Raw genomic sequence first — 26,044 nt, forward strand, 5'->3', positions numbered from 1 at the left:
GCTCTAGAGATCCATGCTTCATGGGCACGGACTTTGCTGGTCAGCAAGAAGAGAGGACCAGGCAGCCACAGGAGCTCAGTTAAATTTGGGAAAAACTATGTAGTGCTGACAGCTGTGAACAGGTAAATCAGGCAAAATGAAGTGCAGGAACAGCGAAGGTGGTTATCAGACATGAACTAGCAAAATACTATAGCGATAAAAATAGGGTAGATTATTCAAAGGAACAATAATAAAAAAACTTACGCAGGTTTTTAGGAAGGATGGTAGCTGGTAGGGTGGGAAGCAGTCGCCTCTCCTCCTGCAGCAGGTATATGGGGACATGCTGTCACTAACTCATTTATGCTGTTGGTCTGTTGCCAGAAAGCAAATCACTTTTGGCACTTCAGAGGATCCGAATAGCAGGACAACAGTGCTATGAGCACAGAGATCGGTGAGTCTTCTCACTTGGAGACAACAGCCCCGCTGTTGTACCACGTTTCCAGAAGTATGGTGTGCTTCCTAGTGGAAAACTGAAATAAGAACTATTTGGTAACAAAACCTACTTTTTTAAAAAGGCTTTAATTTTGAAAATAATCATCTGTCAGCTGCCTCCCACCTAGACACAGAAAAACTGGCACTGTTCTCATCTCTCACAAGCAGCAGGTGCCTCAGGTAGCATACACAAGGCACTTGAACCAGTACTGCAAGCAATGAGTTTTCAAGAGAATTGACAACCTAGTAACAAATTCAGATCTCACCTCTGTAATCTTGTTGCAGAATTACTAGTGAACCTATTGAAATATAACATTTTCCTTCCAGACTGCCACTCACCTTCAGTCATTTCCTTCCCACTTGCTCCGTTTGCTCCATGCCTGGGCCGCAGCAGTGCCCATCGCTGGCAGAATTAGCCAACAGCCCCATGCCCTGGCACACAGCCTCTGAGAAAGGGCTGCAAGACCCCATTCATAATGCCAGCTACCACTTTGTTACCATGTGTGGAAGCTAATTCGTGAGCCAGGCTAAATACCAGGTGCTCTTCCCATAATGAAAGGAAATGATTGGTATAATATTTGTGTTAAGAAGACTGGAATCCTACCTGAAACTGCTTTATGAGGCTTACTGCATTTTCTTCCCTATAAGAGTTAAATATCATTGAATAAAAACACATTATTTAATCTGCAAGCTAACAAAAGTTACAGTGAATGTTCAATGTATATAGCATTTTATTGAATGAAGGTATATTACAATAGACAAACATATATTACACATGCTATACAAAATATACATTCTTATGTGAAAAAAATATAAATAAACACTAGGAAATAGCAACAGGGAACAAGAGCGTCTTTGCTCATGCTGAACCCCCAGTTCCTGTACTGTTAGTACTTTGACATTGATTGAAGAAACTGTATTTACTGCAAACAGAATGGCCACTCCGCTATTTGCACCTCCTGGAGGAAAGGGTAAAGAAAAGACACCTGATTTTTTTCTGCAAGTCTGCCTAGTAAGTTTTTCCACAATGTTAAGTACAGCAACATGTTCACCTGTAAATAGCTGCATGCAACTAGTTTGTGTACTTTCATAGAAGACAGTGCAGCTTTAGCTCCTAAATTCTTTCAAGAGCTAGGACTTCAGTTTGTTCTGGTGCAGACAGCATCATTTTAAAGCCTTGTTCTGGGCTAAGCACATCTTAATGACCTAACACGAGTTTGATCATACTAGGTAGTCGTGCCTTAAGTACACCTAAGGTTTTGGATGCCCCCCATGCACATCAACAGTTATAATGAGACAGCTGAGAGATCTGTATTAACTTAACCCCACAGAAGAGAAGGATGAAAGAAAATAAAAGGTAACAAGCATTTGCCTAATGGTGATGGGAGACAAGGCAGCAGTAGAGGTGCTACTTTCTTGCTAGTGGGAAACCACAGCACTGCACATGCTAAGAAGCAACTGTCACATCAGCTTCTGAATATCTGAGTAAAGCAGCAAGCAGCCCAAAAGGATGCGTCTTTGCTGCTGCTGTAGTTTCATGACCTGACCTTTCTCATCTGAATTTAAACTGAAAGTTCCTGCAACAGAAACAAGTTTGGATTGAAAATAACCACTAGGTCTTAAACGCTATCTGGGAAGGAAAAGCCTGGAGGAAATAAAACCAGAAAGGAACACCCATAAGATTCTTCTTTTATCATGTATCTTACATGTAAGCCCTTAAAATATTTCAGATGTCAGAGGTCAAAAAGTATTTAACACACCTGTTTCTCCACTTTATCCAAAGGTCAAGGAAAATTAGATCCTCTTCCTACTAAAGCTGGTAGCTACCAAAGACACCATAGCTGCTTTCAAAACATGGTAAGATCCATTAATAATAATTGCTCATTTGCATAGATCTGACTACTATTCATGCCCAAAGAGCTGTGGGAAAATAATTACTATTCCCAGCACTTCCTCACTCTTTCACTCAACTAAACCACAGTCTCAGAAGGTTCAGCTGTGATTCTGCAAGACTGCATCTGATAACGCAGTCACACACCCTTCTATTTAGGAATGGATCAACAGGAAGTCTTACATACTTCTCTTAGGCTTGTCCAAAAAGGTTTTTGTCTCTATAAAAATATACCTTGCAGCTGTTTTCACTTTAGTGCATATCCCATGGCTTGAAAAGATGCAACAATGACTAGGAAGAAAGCCCCATGCTCTTCAAGCCAGGCTATACAGTGTAGCATAGAAGCGCTCTACCTCCGAATGCAAGATACTTGCTGAAAACCCACTGCTGGTGGGTCATTAACATATTCTACACAAAGATGTATTTTCTTAGAAGAACTTTTCAGGAAGTCCTTGGTATGTTCTTCCTCCCAACTTTGTCAGCCATGCTCCACTAACAAGTGAAGTTTCTTTGCCTCCTCTGCTTCTCTCAACAAGTACTGGACTTTCATTAGAGGGGTTCTCCCCCACATTATTTCATTGCTCACCTGTCAAATACTTACACCTTTTTGCCACCCTGTGGTCTAGGGAACTATTACAGAGTTCAATATGGCAAGAATTTTGCCTGATGTTTTACAAAAGAGAAGGGCGCAAGTGTTTTAAAGTATGCATGCTTCTTGGCTGTGCAGAAGAAACAGAAAATCTACAGTATAGTTCACAGATGATTCATCCAACGCTTCTCCAATTTACCTAATGTTCTTCATCACATTATTCTTTTAAAAAGTTCATTTAACTGTCAGCTGTGAAAAATACACATATACCTCTCTGCAACATACACAACACAAAAGCTTTTTAAAGATAAAAGCTTAGATAAACTTCTGAAATAAAGCACTCAAAGCTCCCACCTTAAAGCTATTTTAAGAGATGAAAAGAAACATGTTGTGTACTATTTTTTTGTTTGCTATTTACAAAAGCTTCTGAGAAGTTGGATAATACAGCCTGTAGTGTAGGTTAACACCGTTAATGCAGGGTCCACTGAGCTTTATGCTCTGCTAGAAAAGATAGGCAACCTAATATAGAAATTTAAAGACTCACCACATTAAAGTGTGCCGAACTTGGAATTCTGCTAATCTAATGAAATTGATCAGCTTGCAGTCAGGTCAGTCAAGCTTAATCCGTACAGAGTTGTATGTGACAATGAAATTCATCAATATCACAGTTGCACCACATATCTATAGTAAGTTCACTTCTTTCCAAAACAAAGAAATTTTTATCCCCCTCAGAAACAAGCTTTCAATACCACAAAAAAAAAATATGGCTTGATATGCAGCTGTCAAGACTAACAGTATAATACATACTTTGGCATAATAAAAAATATATTTACATTACAGCCAACACATTTATATGCTTAGTGTATACAAAATATTTATAAATGCAAATTTATTTACAACTAGAGTCCATTATTCATAGGAGAAAACAAGCCCCAAAGTTAGACTGGTAACAAACGCCTGCCAATAGTCTGAGGAACAAAAAGCTGGCCAAGAGTTTTATGCTTACAATTACTGGGGAATTCCATGAGGAGGCCCTGAACATTTGTTTTCAAGCAGACAATGTACTGTGAAATAGCTATGCATTCTTGAGAGATTTTCAAAGCATGCACCAATACAAAGGCTGTTTCCAACATCAGAAGATCCATGTTTTAACACTGTTCTTGTGGATATCACTAATCACCACGTGTACGTCCCACATTCACATACGCGTGAATCCAAGCAAAAAGGGCATGTGCCACCTCCTTCTAGGGAGTCTGTCTTGGTTTACTCAGCCTGTAATTGTAGGCACATGTACAAAAGCATCTTTGGCCTAGGGGTTAGTCCTGAGGTAGTAAATACAAAAAGTCAGTTGGTATGGATTTGCTTCCAAGACTTCATTTTAGTGTCTTACGTGGTTTCGCTATAGTCATGAATGTTCCGTGTCCTACTAAAATCAAAGTTATGTTCACGTAACCTGTGGCAAGGTCGGGGTGAAGCAGCTTGCTCCCGGTCACTGTCAATAATGCCCTCACTTCGAAGAGGTCGTGGGGTCTCACGGGCTGACTGCTGATGCAGGAAGTGTGAATGAGAGAGCGCTAGATCTTTGTTTACTCCCCATAAAGGAAGCTGAAAGGGTTCTGAGGAAGAAAAATTAGCAGATGAACAGGAGTGGGTTCGTGATAAATACATTCTAGAATTTAGACAGATTTTTTTTGAGTTGTATTGCTTAGCAATAACTGTCTTCCTGAAGTTATTTTCTCTGTTTTTGAGAGCATATTTTAACTGGATACTCTCTCATTTCAGCAACCTGTTACAGTAACCAGAAAGCAACATACACAGTTTCAGCGTGAGTTTTTAAAAAAGCTACATGAAAAAAACTCAACATAAACCCAATAAATTTACCAAAAAAAATAATTTGGAGCTGTTTGTAACTCAGCCCAGCTCAAACAGAAGGGCCGGTTGAATTTCCTGTGTTAAGCCTTAAATCATGTCTAATGGATGTCCTTGAAGTACATGCAAAGGATCACATTTCACAGGCTTTAAGAGAGGAATTAAGAAATATCATCTTTAGTAACATCACCCGCTTCAACTCTTTGGTATTGGATGCAAACAGAGCTAGCCCTGAGAACAAGTGGTTAACAAACAGATTAATTACTCCACAAACTATGGTATTTGTAAAATTAGCTGTGAACCAACACTGAAAGGCAGCACAACAAGGGCCAGCTACATCAGGGAATACAAAACATCAGAAAGGAAAAGGATATGCTCACCATTTATATGCTGGGAAGAGATTTTCTTCTCACTTATTCTGTCACGGTTGGTAAGGAAGACAGACATGTCTCTGTCTGCTAAAAGATTATCAAGAGTACTGGGTTCATGCTGGGTGCGTGCTGTATACGTTTCCTTAGGCATCTGCACCATGAGATTAGGGAGAGTTTGATCCAGGGGGTCCTCTTCTGTGATGTAGGCATAGGGACAGTACTCTCGTGTCCTGGAGTAGATGTTTGCATTGTCGTAACAGTCTGAGCAGATCACCAATGGCGCTGTACCACCTGATAAACAGTAAGGAAAAACAAAATACTCTCAAAGAAAATAAGGATGCTTAAATTCCATCGACTTTCATGTATTAGGATGATTTCATGATTAGGATGGCATTATAGCAGCACAGTTTGAAAGGCCTCCGTATAAAGTTAACACGGTAACAGAGTATTCAGCTCGACTGTTTACCGAGGAAGTCACATGAGAAATGTTCTGTTTGTCACCATCCGAATTCTCAATAGCATAGCCTTTCAGAAGCTGATTACAAAAAACAAAACACAGGACTGAAAGAATAATCTCATGTTTGCTTTCCTGTTTCAAGGGCAGAAGGGTTCCAGCAGGTCCAACCAGCTTAAGCACCAGGCTGAAACAGTACTGGAATCAAAGCTATCCACACAGGTGTGTGTTGAAAAGTTCACTTTGTATCAGACAAGGCACCTTGGGCTATACCTGTGCTCTGCTATGCTCTGGTCTCAGACTGGATGATGAAGTGGTTACTGAGACAAGTTGCTTCTCAACTCCTTTCCTGATACAGACTCTAGGGACTGACTGGACTACAGACTAAGGGAATAGATCACGGGATGCACGTGGAAAAACTTGTACTGACAAATCACTTTTGGAAGCCAGGCTGTATAAGGACCGAATGGCTCCTCAGTATTTGTATGGTAAAACATCTCTGTAGACTCAACACCAATATCCTGAAGTGTCCAAACAGGGCAGGGAAGTACTGTAGACCCTTTGGTTGTAATCTTAGTCAGCTGACCAGATGTCCGGCAGAGGCAGTAATTTTAGGCTAAGGACAAAAGGTACAGCAAGTCATCTTCCACGCAAACTTTGTTTGCGCCTCTGTTTCTTATTATTTTTAAGATGCCAAAGGAACTTAGCAGCATAAAAACCTACCTTGACATTTAACCTAGGAATTCTCTAATGGAATCCCTGTCTTGCTGGACAGATCACAAACCCTGAAGCAAAGAGCCTTTGGAGGAAGATGTACTACTCTGGGACTTGAAGGATGGCAGTCGTGACATCTACACGCAAAGGCACTGAGAGCAGAGCAGATGTGAGCCCAGACATTGCTGGACCAAAGCTTAAACTACCTGCATGGAAAGCAGAAGCTTTGATCACAGAAAATAAACACTGGAAGAGAAACAAAAGATGCCTCAAACTCAAAAGAGTCAATGGAAACTTTATGATCAACCTGAATTCTTCTCTAGGAAAAGTGAAGAGCTTTCTACTCTACTAGAGCATTCTTCTCTACTATCCTACATTATGCAACACTGCTGCCAGCTATGAGGACTAGAGGGTGCACTGGCATCCTGCTGAACTGCAATTGATACATGTGAGGACTTTGCTTACCATCTGTGCCTTTATGCGCGTAGCTACCGGCTGGAGGCATAAGCTGCTGATGGCTTCCTGCCTCTGAGTTACTGTAGCCTTCCTGAGGCTCCGACAGAGTTCCTTGAGAGGATAAATAACTGGGAATGTCTGCAGGTAGGTTCATCTCCTCTGCAAGGCAGAATTAACACTGATGACATTAAGAGCTAAGTAGCACCAGCACTATTACGCACATCAACAAAAATATAATACAGAACTTCAGCTCACATACGGTTATCTTTTCTCTACCTCAGTAATCAAAAATCTGTATGTCTAGTTCAAAACTAACAGGGACAGAATAGCTATTTACACACATTATTCCAGGTCTTGAAAACATTTAAGTTAACTCAAATATTTATTTTCAAATTAATGTTTTCCCTTGATGCAGAACAAATCTAGTGTGTCAGGAATAAAACAGACTGCTGATACTTAAAAATGAAAACCTAAGCTTGCCTCTTCCCCTAACGGATGAAGGAATTTGAGCAAATCCCTGAATAGACTTTAGAAGGAAATCTTCAATGCTTTGATCTTATCCAGCTGTAATGAAACCAGAAATATCACCACACTTAAGTGTTTTGGATTAAAAACATGTCTGAAGCATGCTGATTTGGCACTTTACCTGTGTTAGTGATGCTATAATCCTCATTCTTCCTTCTCATGTGGTAGATCACAATAACCCATACCAGGGAAGTTCCCACAACACAGCAAACCACAACAATAATCACAATGCCTACTGTTGCCCAGCCATCTTCCTCATGGACAATGCCACTCTGGGATGAATCACAATTTGGGGAAGCCAGGACATTTAGGTAAATATGACCACGCTCAGTGCCCAGAGTGTTGGACATAATGCACGTGTACTTTCCAGCATCCTCTAACCCAGCATCCACAATGATAAGGAGTTGATTGGCTGCTGCAAAAAAATGCCGTTCTGTGACTGTCAGAGGCCCATCGTCTTTAGTCCAGTTGAGGCGAGGGGCAGGACTGCCACCAGCTATGCACTGCAGGACAGCAGTTTCACCTCGGGTTACTGTTCTGTCTTCTAGAGGCCTAATGAAGGAAGGAGTTTCTGTAGCAATAGAGGAGGGAAAAAAAAACAAAACAGTTGTAAGATAACTTCACTATGCAAGCACCGCTGTGTCACCACTGGGTATTCCATGAGATTTAAAATCTGACTTTACAGCCTGAACGTAAACATAAGCAATGAAATACAGGGTTCAGGAAATCCTGTGACATCAGTTATTCTATGGATCACTGCAACAAATGCAAGTACAGCAAACATCCTGAAAACGATGCTAGCCACATTCTGCTTTATGAATTCCAATTCTAAATTTGCCTGTGACCGTAACGTTAAAAGTGTCTTCAAATAAGACTGCACTCTAGAAGGAACTGTCCTTCCATTATTACTCAGCATGCTGCCTGTGACTAAATTTGTTCCAATAGAAGAAAAATTCTCATTTACATTGCTGGACTGAGGTATCTCCCTCAATTCTCTCCTGCAAAGATCACACTAAATTCACTGGTCAGCTTTGCTTCTAAAAAGCCTCACTGCTCAGAAGTCTTCTTGAGTGCAGTGTTCAAATGCCCCCAAACCCTACAAAGCAGTTAAGAGACGCTGTTCCAGAGGTTTCCAAAGGCAGCATGTTTACAGTTTGGCGGGGAGGGTTGTGTGTGGTGCAATCATGGGAAAAGAGTCTCTTGTTCCTTATTACAGGAATCTTGTTCCTTACCATTAGCATCTAGAGAAATAAGATACTATGCTCCTTGTATTTTAACTTGATTCTTTAGGACTTAAGCTTGCTACTTACACATAAGCTACACGACCATTGCAGAAGTGAAATGATCCACGCCAGCAGAGATAAGCACATCACTTACCTAACACAGTCAGCGTGGCATTTGCTGACAAACCGCCTGCAGTGTTTTGTGCCATACAGCTATAGATACCCATGTCTTCTATTTTTACATTTGCAATAAAGAACACATCATCCTCAGGCATGACGTGCATTCTCCTCTCTCGTGCAGCAGGGAAGTCTGTGCCACCATCTTTCTGCCAGGAGATCTGAGGAGTAGGGTGGCCCTCTGCAGCACACTCCAGCCGAGCCATAGCCCCAGTACGGATAGTAAGATCCATAGGGGTTTTCAGGAAGGAAGGCAGCTCTGGATCAAAGGAGATACTAAAGCTTTAGTATTTTCAGTAACTGGAAAAAAGCAGCAAAAGCTCCACAGCACAGAATATCTGAAAACAAACAAATCTGGAACACCTGTAGTTTTCTCTGGTTAAGGCAGATTCTTAACAGCTACACAAATTTTAGAAGTGGTCACTTCTAAGAGCCTATCCTTCAAATTTAAATATAACACCTATGTTGTTCATTTAAGATTATCTGAACGGTAACATTTCTCATGGGGAAAACACCGGGAAAAGCTTTAGCCTTCTTCATGAGCCTTTTGTCACACTTTTTCTTCACTGGTAATAAGGAAAGCAAACTTCCATCTCCACAGTTGCACCTGTTTTATACAAGCAAAAGCAACACATGCACCTCCGCTCTCCAACACAATGGGGATCAGTGGTCTACTGACTGACGTAAACAGTGTCTTCTCAACTCCCTTCTCTGAAGTTAAAATAGGGATCCTCTGTTACAGCCAAAAAAAGGGACTTCATGATTTGATTTTTCAGTTTGTTTCCAGTCCCACAAGTTACTTTTAGTTGAATCTTCCCCAGCTTTACAAACTCGTGGGGAAGGTGCTTAGTTATGAAGAGACAGCAGAGGGAGCTTTTAGTTTAAGAGAGTTCTACCTTCATTCAGCTAGATGAACAATTCAGTTCTAGTGAAAGCATGGGAGATATCTGCCCCTTTTCAAAAGTAAACAGAAGGCCTTTCACGCCCAATATCACTTATCTGCTTTATAAAGAGATGTTTGATGCATTTAAATACAATTGAGACACTATTGCAAGGCTATTTTGAGCCAGCTCTATCTGAGAACTAAGGAATTCTAATGGGTTTTATAAATCAAAACGAAAACAGGAAAAACAGACTCGTTACACTTCAGGGTAAAAACATTTCTTCTTTGTTACTGTTATTGCTTACCATTAACGGTCAGCTTGGCTTTGTTGGAATAGTTGGAGCCAAAGTGATTGGTGACAATGCACTGATACCTCCCTTCATCAGTGAAGTTCACATTGAAAAGATGCAGAACAGTGGTGTACTCAACAACCTCACCACTTTGTTGCTGATATCTGGCAAAATTCTCAACCTCTGCATCATACAAGACTTCGCTGTCCTTACGCCAGGCTGTGGACATGGGTGAATCACTGCTGCTCACAGCAGTGCAAGTCAGAGTCACATTCATGCCTCGCAGAGCAATCGTGGTCTCAGGATGTACTCTTATCTGTGGTTTAGGGAAATTATCTGAAAAGAAAAGCACCAATATTAGCTACTTTGCTCTCCGACATGCAATTAATATTGCAGGAAAACTCACTGAAAAGACACTGTAAACAGAATGAAACCCATAGGAACAATATGTGCATCCCAAGCAGAGTATCTATGTTATTTCCCTATTTTCAAGCTAGAAAAAGGATTAGAACCACAGGCAGAAGTACAGAAAAAGCACTGAGATCAATACAGAAGCATGATCTTGAACAGCACCCTGCAATTTCTACAACTGTCTAGAACTTGCTCTATTTAGATTACAAAAAAAGACTATGCTTGGCTGAAGAACTAGGTTATTTTATGAAAGACTGAAGACTTACTTTCAGAGAGTTTATATATCTTGAGGAGTCTTTAAGTTATACAAATAAAGAATAGCAAGCTAGCAGGTCACACTGAAGTTATTTCGACACCTATTATTTCATCGAAGGCATTCTCACAGGTACACAGTGTTCAGTGTCAGGCACAATGGTGGTAACCTTAGAATAGGGAAGTTGATGCTTGTGCCTACATGATGATATTGTAGCCTTTGCCACAAAAAGAATGAAAGAATTATGCATACACAAGTAACAGTTGTTAAACTGTTCATCTGGAAAACAGAACACCAGACTATTTCCAGGCCTGCCAGAGACTTCACACCTGATTCTGTGCAGAGTCTCTCAGTTTTCCATCTCACAGTTTTGTTACAGAAATAAATAGGCTTATATTTGAAACTGTAGTGGCACAGAGACAGGTAAATGTTACAGATATGGAGCATCAGAAAATATACCAGAGTATTAAATATCCGAGCCTTGCTGGTAGGGACAAGAACGAGCAAGAAAGTGCCAAATAGCTCTTATAAAGAGAAGGACATTCATAGTCAGGAAGAATGGAAACATGATCAGTTTTTAACAGTAATCTAAATGAAAAACAATGCAGTCTTACAGAATTGAAGACCAAGCACCTGCAGCTGTGTTACAGCTGGGTTTCAGAAAGGTACCTGCACAGATTTGCGTTATGTTTTGATATCAAAATTCATTAAAAATACAAACCACAGACAAAGTCATCGGGGTCCACACTGAGAAGGCTTTGTCCTGCTAACCATTCAGGATGAGCACAGCTAACATTTACAGCCTGCTGTAAATGACTGTCAGTGAGCCACTGTGGCAGCCATTTCAACTGGCAATCACAAAGCAAGCTGCTAGTGTTCAAAAGTCTGCAGAAACAAAGCAAAATGAAAGTGCGATTAAAGTTTATGTATTTCACAGTCCTACATGTGATTTCACCAAGCAAAACAACTTTAAAGCATGTATTTCCAGAAATTACAAGATTTACAGTATTCTTTTATGCCCATGGGTGTTTACTATACCATGTTAGTTATATATGCTATAAACAGTCCAGGAAAAAAAAAAAAACTTTCCTTCTACTATCAGTGTTAAAACCTTACATTTCTTTTTAATTCTAAGGAAATTAGCCTTGGATCTGCAGCTTCTAAATATATATGTATGGTCTTTCTTTAAAGCAATTAAAAAAACTAATACTGCAGAGCAGCTCTGTATCTCAAACTAGACACATTATGAAATGAGTCTAAGTCTCAATATTCGTTTTCATGCCAGCTAATAAATATTTAAGAATTAAAGTGATTTGTTTCACAGAAGCATCTGCTCCAGATTGTTTTCTTCTCCGCTCCACATGAAAACTGAGGAGGGAGAAGATGAAACAATGACAGGTCAACTTTTTCCTCACTGCCTGCTTTCAAAGTTTCTTAAATATTATATAGGAACATAATTGATTGGAGAGAAAGTACAGTATCATAACAAAAAATGATCTTCCACTTAGATGAATCTGATAGATCTGCGGTGAGAGAGTAGAGGCACACAAACAAGCCAGAACTCTAACCTGCTGTTTGCCCATACATACCAGTGATTTCTCACTTTTAAGATACATAAGAAAATGCAATGGAAGTCTTTAACACCTAAAATGCGTCTCATCGCCTTCCTCCTCAAACTGTCAGACCTTGCAGACTAACAGTCCATATGGCCAAGATTATCTAACTGGATAACAGTTTTAAAACAGATTATATGATATTCAGAGACCTTATCTCATAGAGATGACTGTGTTACACTAGGATTATTCTTGGGTGTGAAGGTCTCTTCACATAATACTTTACATGTCTGAAGATCACAAGTCTCTAGCAGCTTAAGCGTCTGCTGAGCAACTAAAAGTTGTTGTTGAGCTTTGATTTTTAAGGCCTTTCCCTAGGCAAAAAAAGGGAACAACAAAAACGTAGGGTTTGTTAAACCCCCTGAAAGACTCTTGATGAATCGTTTATGTTCATCGTCTAAATACTAGTGTGTTCGGAGTTTGCTGCAAAATTTTAAGATACAAAAACTTACGGTTCACTATGTCAAGAAAAAAATCATTTTCTACTAAATTGCAACTAAGGAAATGGATGTTCAGATTTTTATCAAACCTCAAACCAAACCAAGTATACTGCCAATACCTTTTAGTTGATAATTTATTAGCTTTGTTTTACATATTTCAGGATGAAAATGGGATGCACTTCAGTCAACTTCAGCTAATCCTGCAACAGCTGAAGGATTCTTAACACGGTAAGAATTGTACAGAATCTGTAAAGAATTGTCAAACTTACAGCTCCTTCAATTGAGCCTGTGCAAACGCATTTTCTTGGATGGACATTACTGCGTTGTTGCTTAAATCTCTGCAAGTTAAGCAAAGAACAATAACGTAAGTAACTTCATATGCTACCTTCAGTTTAATTCCTGAAAATTTGAGAGAGAATACAAGGCTGAAGTTGATAAACAACTAGGAGTTCTACACAAAGCAGAGTACTTACAGATGTTCAAGTCTTTCAAGACCGGAGAATGCTTTCTTCATAATTGATTTAATCTGGTTTCCTTGCAAGATTCTGAAAGACAACCCCCCCAAAACCCAACAAGCAGCTTGAATGTCAATATGAGCTTGTAAGACAGACATAAAAAGTTTTCCTAGGATGTTTAACTAAGGTTTTCTTCTTTCTAGAAGAGATGAATGACTGAATACCATTTTCTGAGCTTGAAGGCTCATCTGATTTTCTTATGGATAGTGTTTCTTTTCCATCCTTAACTTTGAGATCTGGGTCTGAGATGGGCCAGAAGATAATTCAAGCCAGCAGAATGGAAAAGCGATAAACAGAACTTGGGAGAAGAACAATATCCTAATACCAATGTGCCACAACCACATTAGTTCCTGAGACTGCACACTCATACTATTTGTTATAAACAGCGCCTGTAGTTCCACAGGATTGCATAGCTTCCTGCAAAGCACGCAGCACCGGATGCAAAGTGCATAGCCAAAGTACTGAAAAGCTGCTAAATCAATATTGTCTCATATTTGGACAACACCCCCCCCCCCCAAGAAACAGTAACTTTTACCAAACTAAAGCAAACAAGAGTAACAGTCACCATACAAGGTGCTGTTCCAATAATAAATGCAGTCAAATATTCATGCTTAATTTCTTCAATATGGTCCCATAAAATGATCCAGTACTACACAGATCCAATGCACGAACATGGAACCCAAACCTCTGAAGGTCATAGCGTGGAAGGGGAAATACACTGACTATAGCTGCCAATTAGAAAGTCTTTCTGCCTCATATCATTGATTTCACAATTAATATTTTGCATTTTCCCTCTGTTCTGTTTGCCTGAGAAGTACTGTCATTACAATGTTTTGTAATACATACAGTTTATCCAGCCTGCTGAGTCCTGCAAACGCTTCATTTGCATCTTCTATGGCCCATGAGATTTCATTGTTCCTCAAGTCCCTGCAGGAGCAGAAGAGCCTGATTACAAACCTTGCAACATCATTGCGACCGCTGCTTGTGCTTAGCTATGGCAGAGAACTTGCTGTTATTTATGCCTGGTAATGGTGTTCTGGGTCAGGCACCGGAACAGGCTCCCCAGGAAAGTGGTCACAGCACCAAGCCTGCCGGAGTTCAAGAAGCGTTTGTACAACGCTCTTAGACATGTGTTTTAATTTTTTAGGAAGTCCTGTGTGGAGCCAGGAGTTGGGGGTGATGATTCTTGTGGGTCCCTTCCAACTTGGGATATTCTATGATTCTATGGGACAGTGTCACCTGGAAGGTCTCAAAACTTGTATAAAACTGTGTTTGTCAGAAGATGACTATTCCATTCCAGAGATGCAAGGGAAAATAGGATTGTTCGAGATCAATGCCTCAGACAGAACCACAAACAAATTCTGAAGTACAAATTCTTGATGTGGTATTAAAGGAAAGACCCAGTCTGACTCGCAATTGTCATGTGATGGACTGTTTACCAGAAGCTGGGAGAGGCTCCTGAAGCAAGTTGGTTCATGTAAGCGAATTAACCAATACACTAGCAGCATTAATCTTCCTGAGTAACAGGCTTATAATAGCATTAGCATATTAAGAGATTACACACAGGTTATAGTGTAAGGCTGCCAAGCACAATGTAGTAGATTTGCAGAATGAAGTTGATATTCTGCTCACAGATCTTGTTAGCAGCTAATGGGATTTCTGTTTGACCTCTGCACAGCACTTCGGCCCCTCACACAGAACAGTGGCCTAAGCAGAAAAAGCAATATAGCAGCACTGTTTGTAGAGAATTACACGCTTTTTAGAGAGAAGGTGAAATAAATCCAATAGTATTTTTAGCCGGAATGGCGTGGATTGAGCAAAGAGTTTGTGATAAAGCCAGTTTTCATCTGTCTTAATACAACCACACACAGAATTGCAGGCACTTGTGTGTTTAAAGTTACGCTGATGAAAAGTAGTCTACGCTGCGCTTTATCAGATATTATATGGATCAGCTTGATAAAGCTTCTGAAGAAGTTATGACACAAAAAGCTAACTACCTATACAACTGTATGTGTCATCTCATAGAAACGTTTCTTTCCTTGTGCTAGTGGTGGAAAAAAGCAGCATCTACTTTTCCTTGAGTGAGATTGTAAAATGTGTAGACTACTATTCTGGGAGAGACTGGAATCAACCTCCAGGATGTCGTCAGTGGTAACACGTTGTGTTATTTTGAAAGTAAGAAAAGACAGAATGCTTGTTTTTAATACGTCAGAGGAGACATTTCCACAATACGTGTACTTTTAAGATTAGGACAAAAAGAAGAGTGCTTGTAATTCCACAACTCATGTATTGCAAGGATTGGAATACAGCCCTGAAGCTTGCTCACATTAAGATTTTTCCGCTTTAAAAAGTATTCAGCTTAATGTACTGGACACTGAAATCATCTACCGAGAAAAGTGACTAGATGAGTAACATGCCTAATTTATTTCCAAGTTGCTTGTTCTTGTGATTTAAAAGTAGTTTCTACAATTCTCTCCAGGTCTGCTTCAGAGTTTTAGATTGTGAATGCATGAGTGGTATCAATGCCAAGCTAAAATATTATGAAGTAATGAATGTTTTTAAAATTTAGAACTTCAAATCTTCAGTGCTATTCTTTGATACACCTTCAATCTTTTGCTCTTATTACCTTGTGGTTTATATACAGTTTTTACAGTTTGTTCTAAGTTATTAAAGCTACCTTGCAGAACAGTGACAGGAGCTGAACATACAGAGAAATACTTATATCAGCCTTAGCACTGAAACAAATACTATACAGGCAACAATGGAAGCAAGCCGACAGCACCACAGTATCTAGTTTGAAGTATTTTTACATTCCACTACTCCAACCACTTAGCCAAATGAGTGAGCAACCCAAAAGAAAAGCCCCTCATTGTGTGAGCTGAGGAGTTGGCTCTTTATGCTTGGCTGGGCACAAATGCTTGGAGTTGTGCAAATGCAGTGGTTCATCACCACTGCCCTCTGTCCCGCACATTCCAGCCCTGAAGCAAACGGCGAGCTTTTCAGCTGTTTGTCTCCCTTCAGGAGCCCAGGAAAACCTGCTAATTAATCTGCTCTTGTTCTTCTTCATCCCACTCTAGATCTAAGAAATTAGTTTTAATTATTCCATTAAAAGGTTGCATTAAGGCTAACAGAATATGACCACTTACATAAGTCTGATAAATTTGCTTATTTAAGCATTTATTTAATGAACTGACAGAGGGACTATAGACTTTCACTCCTTTCTCAGCCACCATTGTTTAGGATGATTACAAGTTTTCAGATCTACTTGGGAAGTGTTTTTATTATTATTAAAAGCCAGGATTGAGTTTTGTAAAAAAAAAAATTGAACGGCTAGAGCTGGTAACAAAAGTCCTGACAAAAGCAGAGCTGTGCCTCAGATGGCGAGTAATCCTACTCCTCTCCTACACCCTGTGTGACTTCAGCTCACACGCAGGGTGGGCTAAACAGCACCTTCTGTGACTAGCAGGATTCACAATGTGGTTTCATAGTTATCCAACCTTGAGAAAACCACCTCGAATAGAGAGAGGTCCAGACTGGCATTTCTGCAAGCTGACTATCCACACCTCAGAACTGGTACAATATGCAGCTGAGTGCTTAAGGTCATTAAACCACTGTTTCTCATCACCACACTAAGCCAGAATTCTGTTATCTCAGCATACCAAATGATGGTCAGCCCCTGCTACACCTGAAGGCAGGACAGCATACACCAACACAATGATTTCGGACCATGCCGAGTGCAACATTCATCATCATTACTTCCAAAAGTGTTGCTGCACTAAATTGAGATTCTAGCTAGAGGTTTTCTGTACTTACAAGATTTGAAGATTCGTCAGACCTCTGAACACACCATCAGCAATGTGACTAATGCGATTGTCACCCAGGTTTAGTTTCTCCAATAATCCAAGTCCCACGAAGGCAGATTCCTTGAGGCGAGTTAGCTGGTTGTATGACAAGTCTCTAAAAATATTGAACAAGACAAGTGGGGGGATTAATTAGGAAGATACTATCCAACTTGATTAACTATGGAATCTTGATAAATTTCTAGTAGAACACTTATAAGAGAAGTAAAACACACAGCATTACCATGGGCCTAACAAAGAAATTGAGTACTTCTTTCAGTAACTCACTCTTACTATGTACTATCCAATACGTTACTTGCAACGTTACAAAATCCCCACTGAAAAGCAGCCCAGGACTTACAGCTCAGAAAGTCTTTGGCAGAACTCCCACGCATCTGGACTGATCCTGTTAATGGCATTCTGGCTAACGTGGAGTTGTTGCAATGTCCGCAGACCATACAGCCAGCCCTTGTTTATTTCTGTTAAGTTATTATGTTCCAGTTCTCTAAGGAAAATAGATGGAAAAACATTTGCAAAACAGGTAATAAATGAAAACATATTTACAAAGTTTTACCTAGTGGATATTGAAATGATTTACTAACATTAAGCCTTACAGAACTTGAAATTCATGATTATATTCGTTCCATGGAAACCAAGAGTGAACAAAAGTACACAAAAAATCCAGCAGCAGAAGTGACATTGTAGTCTGTCCTAAAAGATTACTTTTAAAAAACAACTTTTGCTAATGTTGCATCGCATACCCCTGTGCTATGTCAAAACATTACCTGATAAAGAACCATCCCATGCTACAGAGAACACAAATGCTTTCTTGCAAAGCAAGAAGCGCTGAGTTTTGACTACTCCTGTATTTGCTATCCTACTGGTACTAAAGTGGAAAAGCAATTCAACTAAGCACGCTAAAATCAGAAAACTGAAAAATATTCACAAGTACACAAAAAAAGCTAGCAACAGTGACAAAGTGTTCTTGATCACCAAGTGGAAAGAAGGTAGAGAGACACAGTATCTTTACACCTCTAAAGTAACCAGATGTGATATCAACCTAATGGGAAAACGCAGATCTATAAACTCTCATCTTGTGACACTCATCAATATTTCAGCACAGTCTCAGCATGTGGGTAACAATACAGGACATAACCCTACACAAAGAAATTCCAGGACTGGGTATACTCACAATTCTTCTATGTTATTCAGGCCAAAGAATGCTCCATCCATTAGTCTGCTAATCCCATTGCGTTGCATTTTTAAAGATTTTAGGGACTCCAGTCCTTGGAATGTAAGACTTTCCACTATTTTAATCCTGTTCCTCTTCAGTTCCCTTATATAAAGATGTCAGTAAAATATTAAGATGTATTTAATAAGCAACATTTTGTGACCATCAAGAACACATACTGAGATAGTGTAAACACTATCTTTTTAACCTTTCAAGACTGCTACTTACAGAAACTGCACATGAGGCAATTTGAAGATCTTTGGTGGAATCACACTAATCCTATTTCTGTTCAGCTTTACCACTATTAGAGAGCTAGATAAATTATCAAGACAGCCTGCTTCTAGGGTAGTTATTCTGTTGTTACTCAGATTCCTATGAAAAAAGAGGAAAAAGGCCTTTCAGAATGTACAATATTTTATGAACAAAACTGCACAAGCATGTTGGAGCAACCACTTATTACTAGAACTCAAGTTCCTTGTGAAGTCACATCAGAAATCTGAGTCCTAGCATAACAGAAAGCTGCATGATTTTTTTTCCCCAAAATAATCCATGGTAGGAGCTGATTTTGACTGCATGCCATGCTTCAGTTAGACATGGTTAAGACAATGTCAACACGAATCTACACAAGATGAGCTGAAACCATTCCACGTCCCTGCGGGCTGAAGTGCCAGCACTTCGGTAACAGCAGTTATTGTTTTCCATACTACCTGAGGAAAAGCAATACGGATTGCTATGAGAAGTATTTAATTTCAAGCACATTTGTAGCTACATTGAGTGCTCCTAGCAGTTCAAAGCCACACAAGGCAGCCTGCATTAAGACAGTAACTTAGAGTAGATGAGGTATTCAACAACATTGAAGAAACAGGAACCCCAGACACGGCAGACCACTCATACTTACAGGTACTTTAGTTGCATCCGTGGAAAAGAAGCAGCTTTAATTTCTGAGATAAGATTAGAACTAAGATCTAGATTCTCCAATGAAAGGTAAACTTGGAGTTGCTCAGCATTTATTTCTGGAATGGTATTGTGTACCCTGAAAAACACAAGCAACAGAGATGGTTACCAAAACATCCCATCCTTCACGCCACATGGCTATACAGCTACAGGATTCTGTGTATCAACATCACCAGTGAGTCTCTTACACTAGAAATGTAGCACGCACTGCAGAACATTAATTCTTAAAGCAATACTGAAAATCCAAGACCGATTTGCCGCTCTGACATATAAATAGATTCAAGTTCTGGGGACTGTAACGGGGCTGCATCTCATGGGAACTGTCAGTGCTAGACTGAATCCCTCCGCTTCAAAGCTGCCTGTCTTGGTGGACTGCATTTTATTGGTAATTTAAGGTGACTTGATTGTCTAACCGATTTGTATTTCTTTAAAGAGTGCTTACATATTCCCTAAAGCACTTTAGAGGAGTAGCATTTCAGACGAAAGAAATTACGCTTTCCTACAACTCGACAGCAAAATCCTCACTTTTGTTAAAACAAGAAAAATGCAGACAAGCTGTTACTTACAATGAGAGAAGAGATATATTTGAAGTTGTTTCTCCAAAATAAGGAATTTCACTTAGCTCATTGTAATTCATTTTCCTTAAAGAAAAGTTAAAAAAAAATCTTTACTGACACCTCTAAGAGAAAAACCCTTCTATATACAGCAGAAAACTCATATCACAAGACATTTAACAATTTAATGTTAATAATAGTCGTTGACAAAACAGGTCGTGTAAGAGCTTAAATCCTAATAACTTGAAAAACGTAACAGTGAAGCACACAAGTTTTTACCATTTTTAATGGTTAGTATTACTTCTCTTTAACTTCAGACCAGCCATAGTGAAAACAAACAGCTCATTTCCTTTTAACATATTGGCCTGCTAAACCTTTATGAAAAAGCATTCTGCACACAAAACACCAGTTTTACATAAAATTTGCTGCCAGCAAAGCATCCATTTTTAATTAACTAGCATCAAATATTTTTGCAAGTCAGACCAGACAGCGAGATATGCAATGAAGCGTACTAATCAGAATCACGGAGGAAATCTTCAGTTTATCGTCATAAAAACCAACTTACACTTCTTGTAGCGTGCGAACAGATAAATCAATGCTCCAGTTGGATGACGACAGATGATTATGACTTAAATCCCTAGAGAAAAAAAAGAGAAGTCATTCCAGAAGTTATTCTAGATGGCACTCCATCCAGCAAAACAACCGAGGCCTTTTGACGCCTTTCTGGCACTAGCCCAGAACAGAGATGAGTCCCAGACACTTGTGCCGACAGCCCCAGCATCTCCGTTTGCTGGACGAGGCCCGACTCCGAGACGGGGCCCGCGGCATGCTGCCGACACCCTCGCCGCAGGGAGCACGCTGCCGATACCCACACACGCACCTCACGACTGCCTAGGAAATCAGGGAGCCCACCTGCGGCAGCGAGCTGTGCCTATCGGCACGGCACCACGCTGGACACACCACTTGCAATTCTCACACCATGTGCAGGGCTACGGCGAGCTATTTCCAGCAACAGCTGTTCGCCTCCTGATTAATTCCTCCCTGGTGCAGCCCTGTGGCAGGGACTCTCTCTCACGACCACGAATGTAACAGCACGCTCGCATCGCGGCTACTTTTATCATCATCAGACAGGGCTGCGGTTACGCCGACACAGGAGACGGTTATCCTTTAGGAACAGAACTAGCACGGATCTACTAAAAACACTAAAATGTAACCGGCCACAGTCAGAAATATTTCCGCTGACGAGCGGGCTCAGTGACAGCACCACGGGCACAGCCGCTCCTGCACTCTGGACCCGGGCACAACTCCACCTACACCGAGACCCGGCGGGACGTGAGGCTCTCCGGGAACGATGATGGGGCGGAGAAAACAAAGCCTGCAATGCCCCCGCTGAGGGGGTCCCAGCACGGATTCAGCCCTCACTGGGCACAGCAAGCGTCCGCGGGGTCAGTCAGCAGCACGCGCAAGGCGCAGGAAGGCCTCCCAACGGGGGGCTGGGGGCTGCGGGACCCTGCCGGCCGCCGGCCGGGAACTGCCGCGGACCCAGCGGAGACGCAGTTCTAGCAGGGAATTACTGAAATCTTGGGAAATCGTGAGAAATATCTCTATTGCACTCAGCAGTGGCTTAAGTAGCACAGGAATAGGCGAAAGTTTAAGGCAATTCCTGGCTTTGACTTCAAAAAGGTCAGAATTTTGAAGTCCTGCTGCCTGTATTTGCTCAAGATTTGCAGTTTATACTTAAAGAACCAGCGACATAAAAGCCAAAATTCAGTTACAAATGACAAAAAGAAACCACATTTTAATTCCCACGGGGTTTAATTGGGTCATTATGGTAATGCAGCAACCTGTTCTTCTAAGACAGTTTTTCAGCATGTCAGTTATTTCTCCATGAGGCCGCTGACTGGTGCCATCCTCAGAGAAACGCACCCGTTCTGCACTGCAACAAACGAAACACCATCGTGAACAGGATCTAAGAGATGCCCAACTGTACCCCAAAAAATCTAAGCTAATGTAAGCCAGAAAGTCAGCAGACCACATGAAGATCTGCTCCTGTCCCAAGTCACCCTTCCCCAGAAGAAACTTTCCTACCACTATCGCACCACAAGAGCAAAGGGTGCCTGAGGTGCCCCGAGGGAACCTAAAAAGCTGGGACAACCGAAGTGAGTAAAGCCCGAACGTCACTTAACAGCCACAAACTGTTCCAGCCTATGTAAGCGATAAAGCAAGCAGGCACTGAGGAGACGTTCAGAGATGTGGCCACACGGACTCCCGGATCCAGGCTGAACTAGTTCCCTCTTCCTGTAGCTCTGGACAATATCCTAAGGCTCCGCAGAGCCACGGCCTCGCAGTGGAGAGGCCGCGGCCCCGGTTCCTCCCTGGTGCCCGCCGGTGCCGGGGACGCCCCCGCCCCCTAACGCAGCCCGTCCATCCCGGCGCCACGCGTCCTGTCGCAATGGCAGCCAACGCTTTCTTCTGTGACCACCCCTAGCGCCCTGGTCAATGAGTCTGCCAACAACCAGGTACCCTTCCAGAAGCCTACTGCCTTAACAGGAAATCAGAGATTAGGATTTTAATTTAGAAAGCCCAGGAAGAACACGCCCCAAGTACTGATCACGTTTGGACTACACCATAGTTTCCATTAGGTCCTCTTTCAAGAAGTTCTGTACACAGTCCGTACCTAAAACAGCTCTGGTGTTATTTGTATCTCATTACTGTTCCTGACGCTTTCCTTTTTGAAGTAGGACGATGGATAGCTAAATACTAAATGAAAAACATTGAATGATCAATCTATAAACATAAAAAAAAAATCAGACATTCACATGGCTAAGTTTTCTGCTTTCATACAGAACCAAATTCCCATGTCCTGAAAAAGCAAAAAACCAAAGCAGCCCTGTCATTCTAAAAGCACTTGGACTTTTACTGCGAGGCCCGCGTTACAGAAGATGTAGAGCAAACATGCAAAACTTGTATCTTAGAGATTCATCTGGTATTGTATATAAAATCATCTAAACATTCATTTTGAGCTGAACTGGTGTTCATCTCTCACATAAATAAAACGGAACCCAGACAGCAGATTGATTACCGCGTGCCTAGCCCCGGAGAAGGACAGTAACTCAGCCCAGCTGAGCACGGCCATGTCTCCCCCACGTCCCCGGGCAGGACAGGTGCTGCTGCAGCCACCCAGCAAGCCGTCCGTGCTGAGAAATACACAGGCTAACCAAAACACACCATTGTAAATGGAACTGTTACTGATTTTATGACTGTTAACACGCAGACACACCAAAAAGGGTTTGCTGGCTCCCTGACTTCTCTACGCTCTTCACCACCCTGCAGGTCACCCACAAAGCACATGCATTTCAGCAGGAAAAGTGCAGTTGCCTGAATACTTTCACCACGAAGAAGAGCTCTGAGGGTGCTTTCCTGGCCGTAACAGCACAAAACACCACCACGCTGGTAACATCAGCTGCAAGTAGCTTAAGAGTTATGAAAAACAAGATTTTGCAGTCCACAAAGTTAGGTGAAGCGAGAACTGAGAGGGAAAAGCCCATCAGGGACTTTTTCATGTGAGAAAAAAAAAAAAGCTTTGATTAATTTTAAACAGCTTTTATGCATTACGGCTCATTTAGAGTCAGAACTGCTAGAGCTGTCTTAGGGAAGAAAAAATTCCCCCCCCCACATGCTTCGTGTGCCAAAATCCTGAAAGCCACAACAGAGAATATACACTTAATTATTGTTTGCAGCATATGGCAGATTGCATAACTTAGCACAGCGCCAACACCACTTCTTCCCATTGCAGTTTGCGCCAAGCCATTTGAAACGCACCCTCTATTGGCTTGGGGAAAGATACGAGCGCTTCGAAGCTTGGAAACTCGCTCTCAAATACAATAGTTATCGGTTTGCCTGTTAGCCACCTGATGAACTTCCAGCCTACCTTACGGGGCCTTACTAAGTGCTAAGTTAAGATATCCTCATACCTTTCTAAGCGTGAAATATTTTAAAAGACCAATTAACTGCATTTCTGTGCTGAGCTATACGTTTCCTCTTCAACGTTTCTGACTGTTTACCATACGGGGAAAGAAGAGAACTACAAAACCAGAAAGTGGCAATAAAGTGACAAACTCCCTTATGCGTGCCCAGCTCTTAGCATCAATCAGACTCTTAAGTCCTGCCAAAAGGGACTCCTGCAGCTACCCAAACACTACTTTCTACGCTCCTGTGATCTACCAGGCCGGTTCTTTATGTCGCCCTGGAGTACCGTCCTTCCAGCCTGCTGCAGGACAGCTACGGACTGGGAATCACGCTGGCTCCAAGAGGGGCTGGGAACTCCTGTGAGCAGAGGGGGATCTGAACACCCCCGGGGGATAAACCGACAGCGAGTGCTGAGTAACGGCCGGGGGCACCCTGCGCCGGCCCTGGGGGACACCGCTCAGCGCGGCGCCGGTAACCCCTGGCGCTAAGCGAGGGCTGCCAACCGCCTCGGGCTGTTGTTTCCCTTCCCGAAGCAGCAGCGGCCCCAATGCCCAGGGGAGCCCGCAGGCCCTCCCCGAGGGAGGCGAGGCCCAGGCCGCCCGGCAGCGGCGGAGCCCGGGGCCGGGCGCTGCAAGGCGCGGCTCGAGGCGCTGCCGGCAGGGGCCGGGAGGGGCCGAGGCCTGCGGCGGGCCCGAGGGCACCCCAAGCCCCGCTCCCGCCCCCGCCGGCCGCCCCCCGCCGCTCCGCCACGGGCAGAGCCGTGCCCCGGGGCCGCTCCCGCCCCGCCCGCCCGCTGCCCCGGGAGGCGGCCGCAGGCCCGTTAGGCCCAGCCCGGCCTCGCCTCGCCGCCGGGCCCCGGCCGGTCCCGCCCCGCGGCCCCTGACTCACAGCGCCGTGGTGCCGGCGGGCAGCGGCGGGATCCTGCGCGGGCCGGGCCCGCCGGGCAGGCGGTGCCGGCTGCAGTCCAGCAGGCCGCGGCGGCAGGAGCAGGGCGCGGCGCAGGGCTCGGCGGCGGCCCCCAGCGCCCCCAGCGCCGCCGCCGCCGCCGCCAGCAGCAGCAGCAGCAGGGGCACGGCCCGCAGCAGCGCCCCGCGGGGGGGCCCCGCGCCCGGCCCCGCGCCCCGCATCCCCCGGCACGGCGCGGCCCGCACCGCTCCGCCCGCCCCGCCCGCCCACTGCGTCACCGCGCAGCGCGCCGGGGGCGGGGCCGACGTGTGGGGGCGGGGGCAACGGAGGGGGCGGGGCTGGCTGGCGCCCCGCCCCCTGGCCGCCGCCGAGCGGCGCAGGGCGCAGCCGCTGCCGCGGGAACCGGGCGGGGGCGGGGCCGGGGCAGCGGCCGCTCGGGGCGCGGGGCGCCCGTGGCTGCCGCGTCCCCGTGGTGCTCGGTCCCGGCGTGCCCGGTTCCCGGCGGTGCTGGCGGCGCCGCCGGCTCCCGGGGAGCCCCGCTCGCAGCCCCGCTCGCAGCCCCCGCGCAGGCAGAGCCCCCGCAGTCTCCCCGACCGCGGCTCCCCGCCCTTTGCCTTTCTGAGCGCGGCGCCGTGGCGGCACCCATCGGCACGTTAATGGGGGCCGTTCCTCACCGCCGGGCCGCTCCCCACGCCCGCTGCGTCCGGGGCCCCGCCCTCCCGCCGGGCTCCCTCCGGCTCTCCCAGCGCCCCGGCGGGCCCCCCGATCCCCCGGGGCCGCCGTGGCTGCGGCCGGGCGCGGCTCTCCCTGTCCCCGGCCGCCCTGCCGGGAGGGCTCAGCCTGCGCCGGGCCGGGCCTTGGCCGCTGGATGGCACGCGAGCCCCGGCGGAGGAGCCCGGGCCGGGCCTGGGGCGCTGCGCAGCGCGGAGCTCTGGGCCGGGGGGGGGGCCGTGCTAGGGGTGCCCCGTGCCGGGGGTACCTCGAAGTGCAGCGCTGCGGCTTCGCCCCGGTGCCCCTCTGGTCCCCGAGTGCCCCGGCCGCGCCCGGGAGGGGAGCGGGCCGGAGGATGGGGGCGCAGGATGTCGCCCTGCCGCCCTCAGCCCCGTTGTTCTCAGCGTCAACGGGAGCTGGGAGAGGAAACGGGGGTTAAGGAGGTGCCGAGCCCCCCGCTGCTGGAGGGAAGACGAGGAGGGAGCGGGCAGTACTGGCCTTCCAGGGGTGGGCGTGTGGGGGATGCAGCAGGGTCCCCTGCGGGGTGGGAGAGGGACGGCGGGGGGTCCCCTGCCAGCCGGCCGTGCTGCCACGCACACGGCGAGCAGTGACAGGGAATCCACGGGATCCTCAGGCGATGGTGTATTCAGGCCAGACTTGGTGAAAAATTAAAAAAGATGCAAGTGGTTTGTAGGGCCTGGCCTGAGAAGCCGTGGGGAGGCCTGGCACGGCGGC

The 26,044-nt window shown here is 44.2% G+C and overlaps 1 protein-coding gene across 1 annotated transcript; it reads right to left on the reverse strand.

Annotated features, from left to right (window-relative positions):
* Nucleotides 1-1,192: 1,192 nt before the first annotated feature.
* LRIG2 (leucine rich repeats and immunoglobulin like domains 2) lies at nt 1,193-24,668 on the reverse strand. Its single transcript, XM_035561588.2, has 18 exons — nt 24,581-24,668; nt 20,289-20,360; nt 19,736-19,810; nt 19,114-19,248; nt 18,444-18,587; nt 18,177-18,320; nt 17,346-17,489; nt 16,959-17,102; nt 13,992-14,072; nt 13,104-13,175; nt 12,900-12,968; nt 11,299-11,462; nt 9,929-10,249; nt 8,718-8,999; nt 7,462-7,911; nt 6,825-6,974; nt 5,201-5,482; nt 1,193-4,567 (listed from the first exon to the last, which is right to left on the reverse strand). The coding sequence occupies exons 3-18, from the start codon at nt 19,804-19,806 to the stop codon at nt 4,338-4,340; spliced, it is 2,883 nt and encodes a 960-aa protein (XP_035417481.1). The 5' UTR covers nt 19,807-19,810; nt 20,289-20,360; nt 24,581-24,668; the 3' UTR covers nt 1,193-4,337.
* Between the last annotated feature and the right edge of the window lie 1,376 nt (nt 24,669-26,044).

This window comes from Cygnus atratus, chromosome 24, assembly GCF_013377495.2.
Source record: "Cygnus atratus isolate AKBS03 ecotype Queensland, Australia chromosome 24, CAtr_DNAZoo_HiC_assembly, whole genome shotgun sequence".
Classification (NCBI taxonomy): domain Eukaryota; kingdom Metazoa; phylum Chordata; class Aves; order Anseriformes; family Anatidae; genus Cygnus; species Cygnus atratus.

What these genes read in the sequence shown, in the direction of transcription:
- LRIG2 (XM_035561588.2), bottom strand. Translation starts at nt 19,806, where the DNA reads ATGAATTACAATGAGCTAAGTGAAATTCCTTATTTTGGAGAAACAACT. An exon ending in TGCCAAAGACTTTCTGAGCT is followed by an intron (nt 17,103 to 17,345) that starts GTAAGTCCTGGG and finishes CAATATTTTTAG; the next exon opens with AGACTTGTCATACAACCAGC. An exon ending in TTATAGCATCACTAACACAG is followed by an intron (nt 6,975 to 7,461) that starts GTAAAGTGCCAA and finishes TCTGCCTTGCAG; the next exon opens with AGGAGATGAACCTACCTGCA.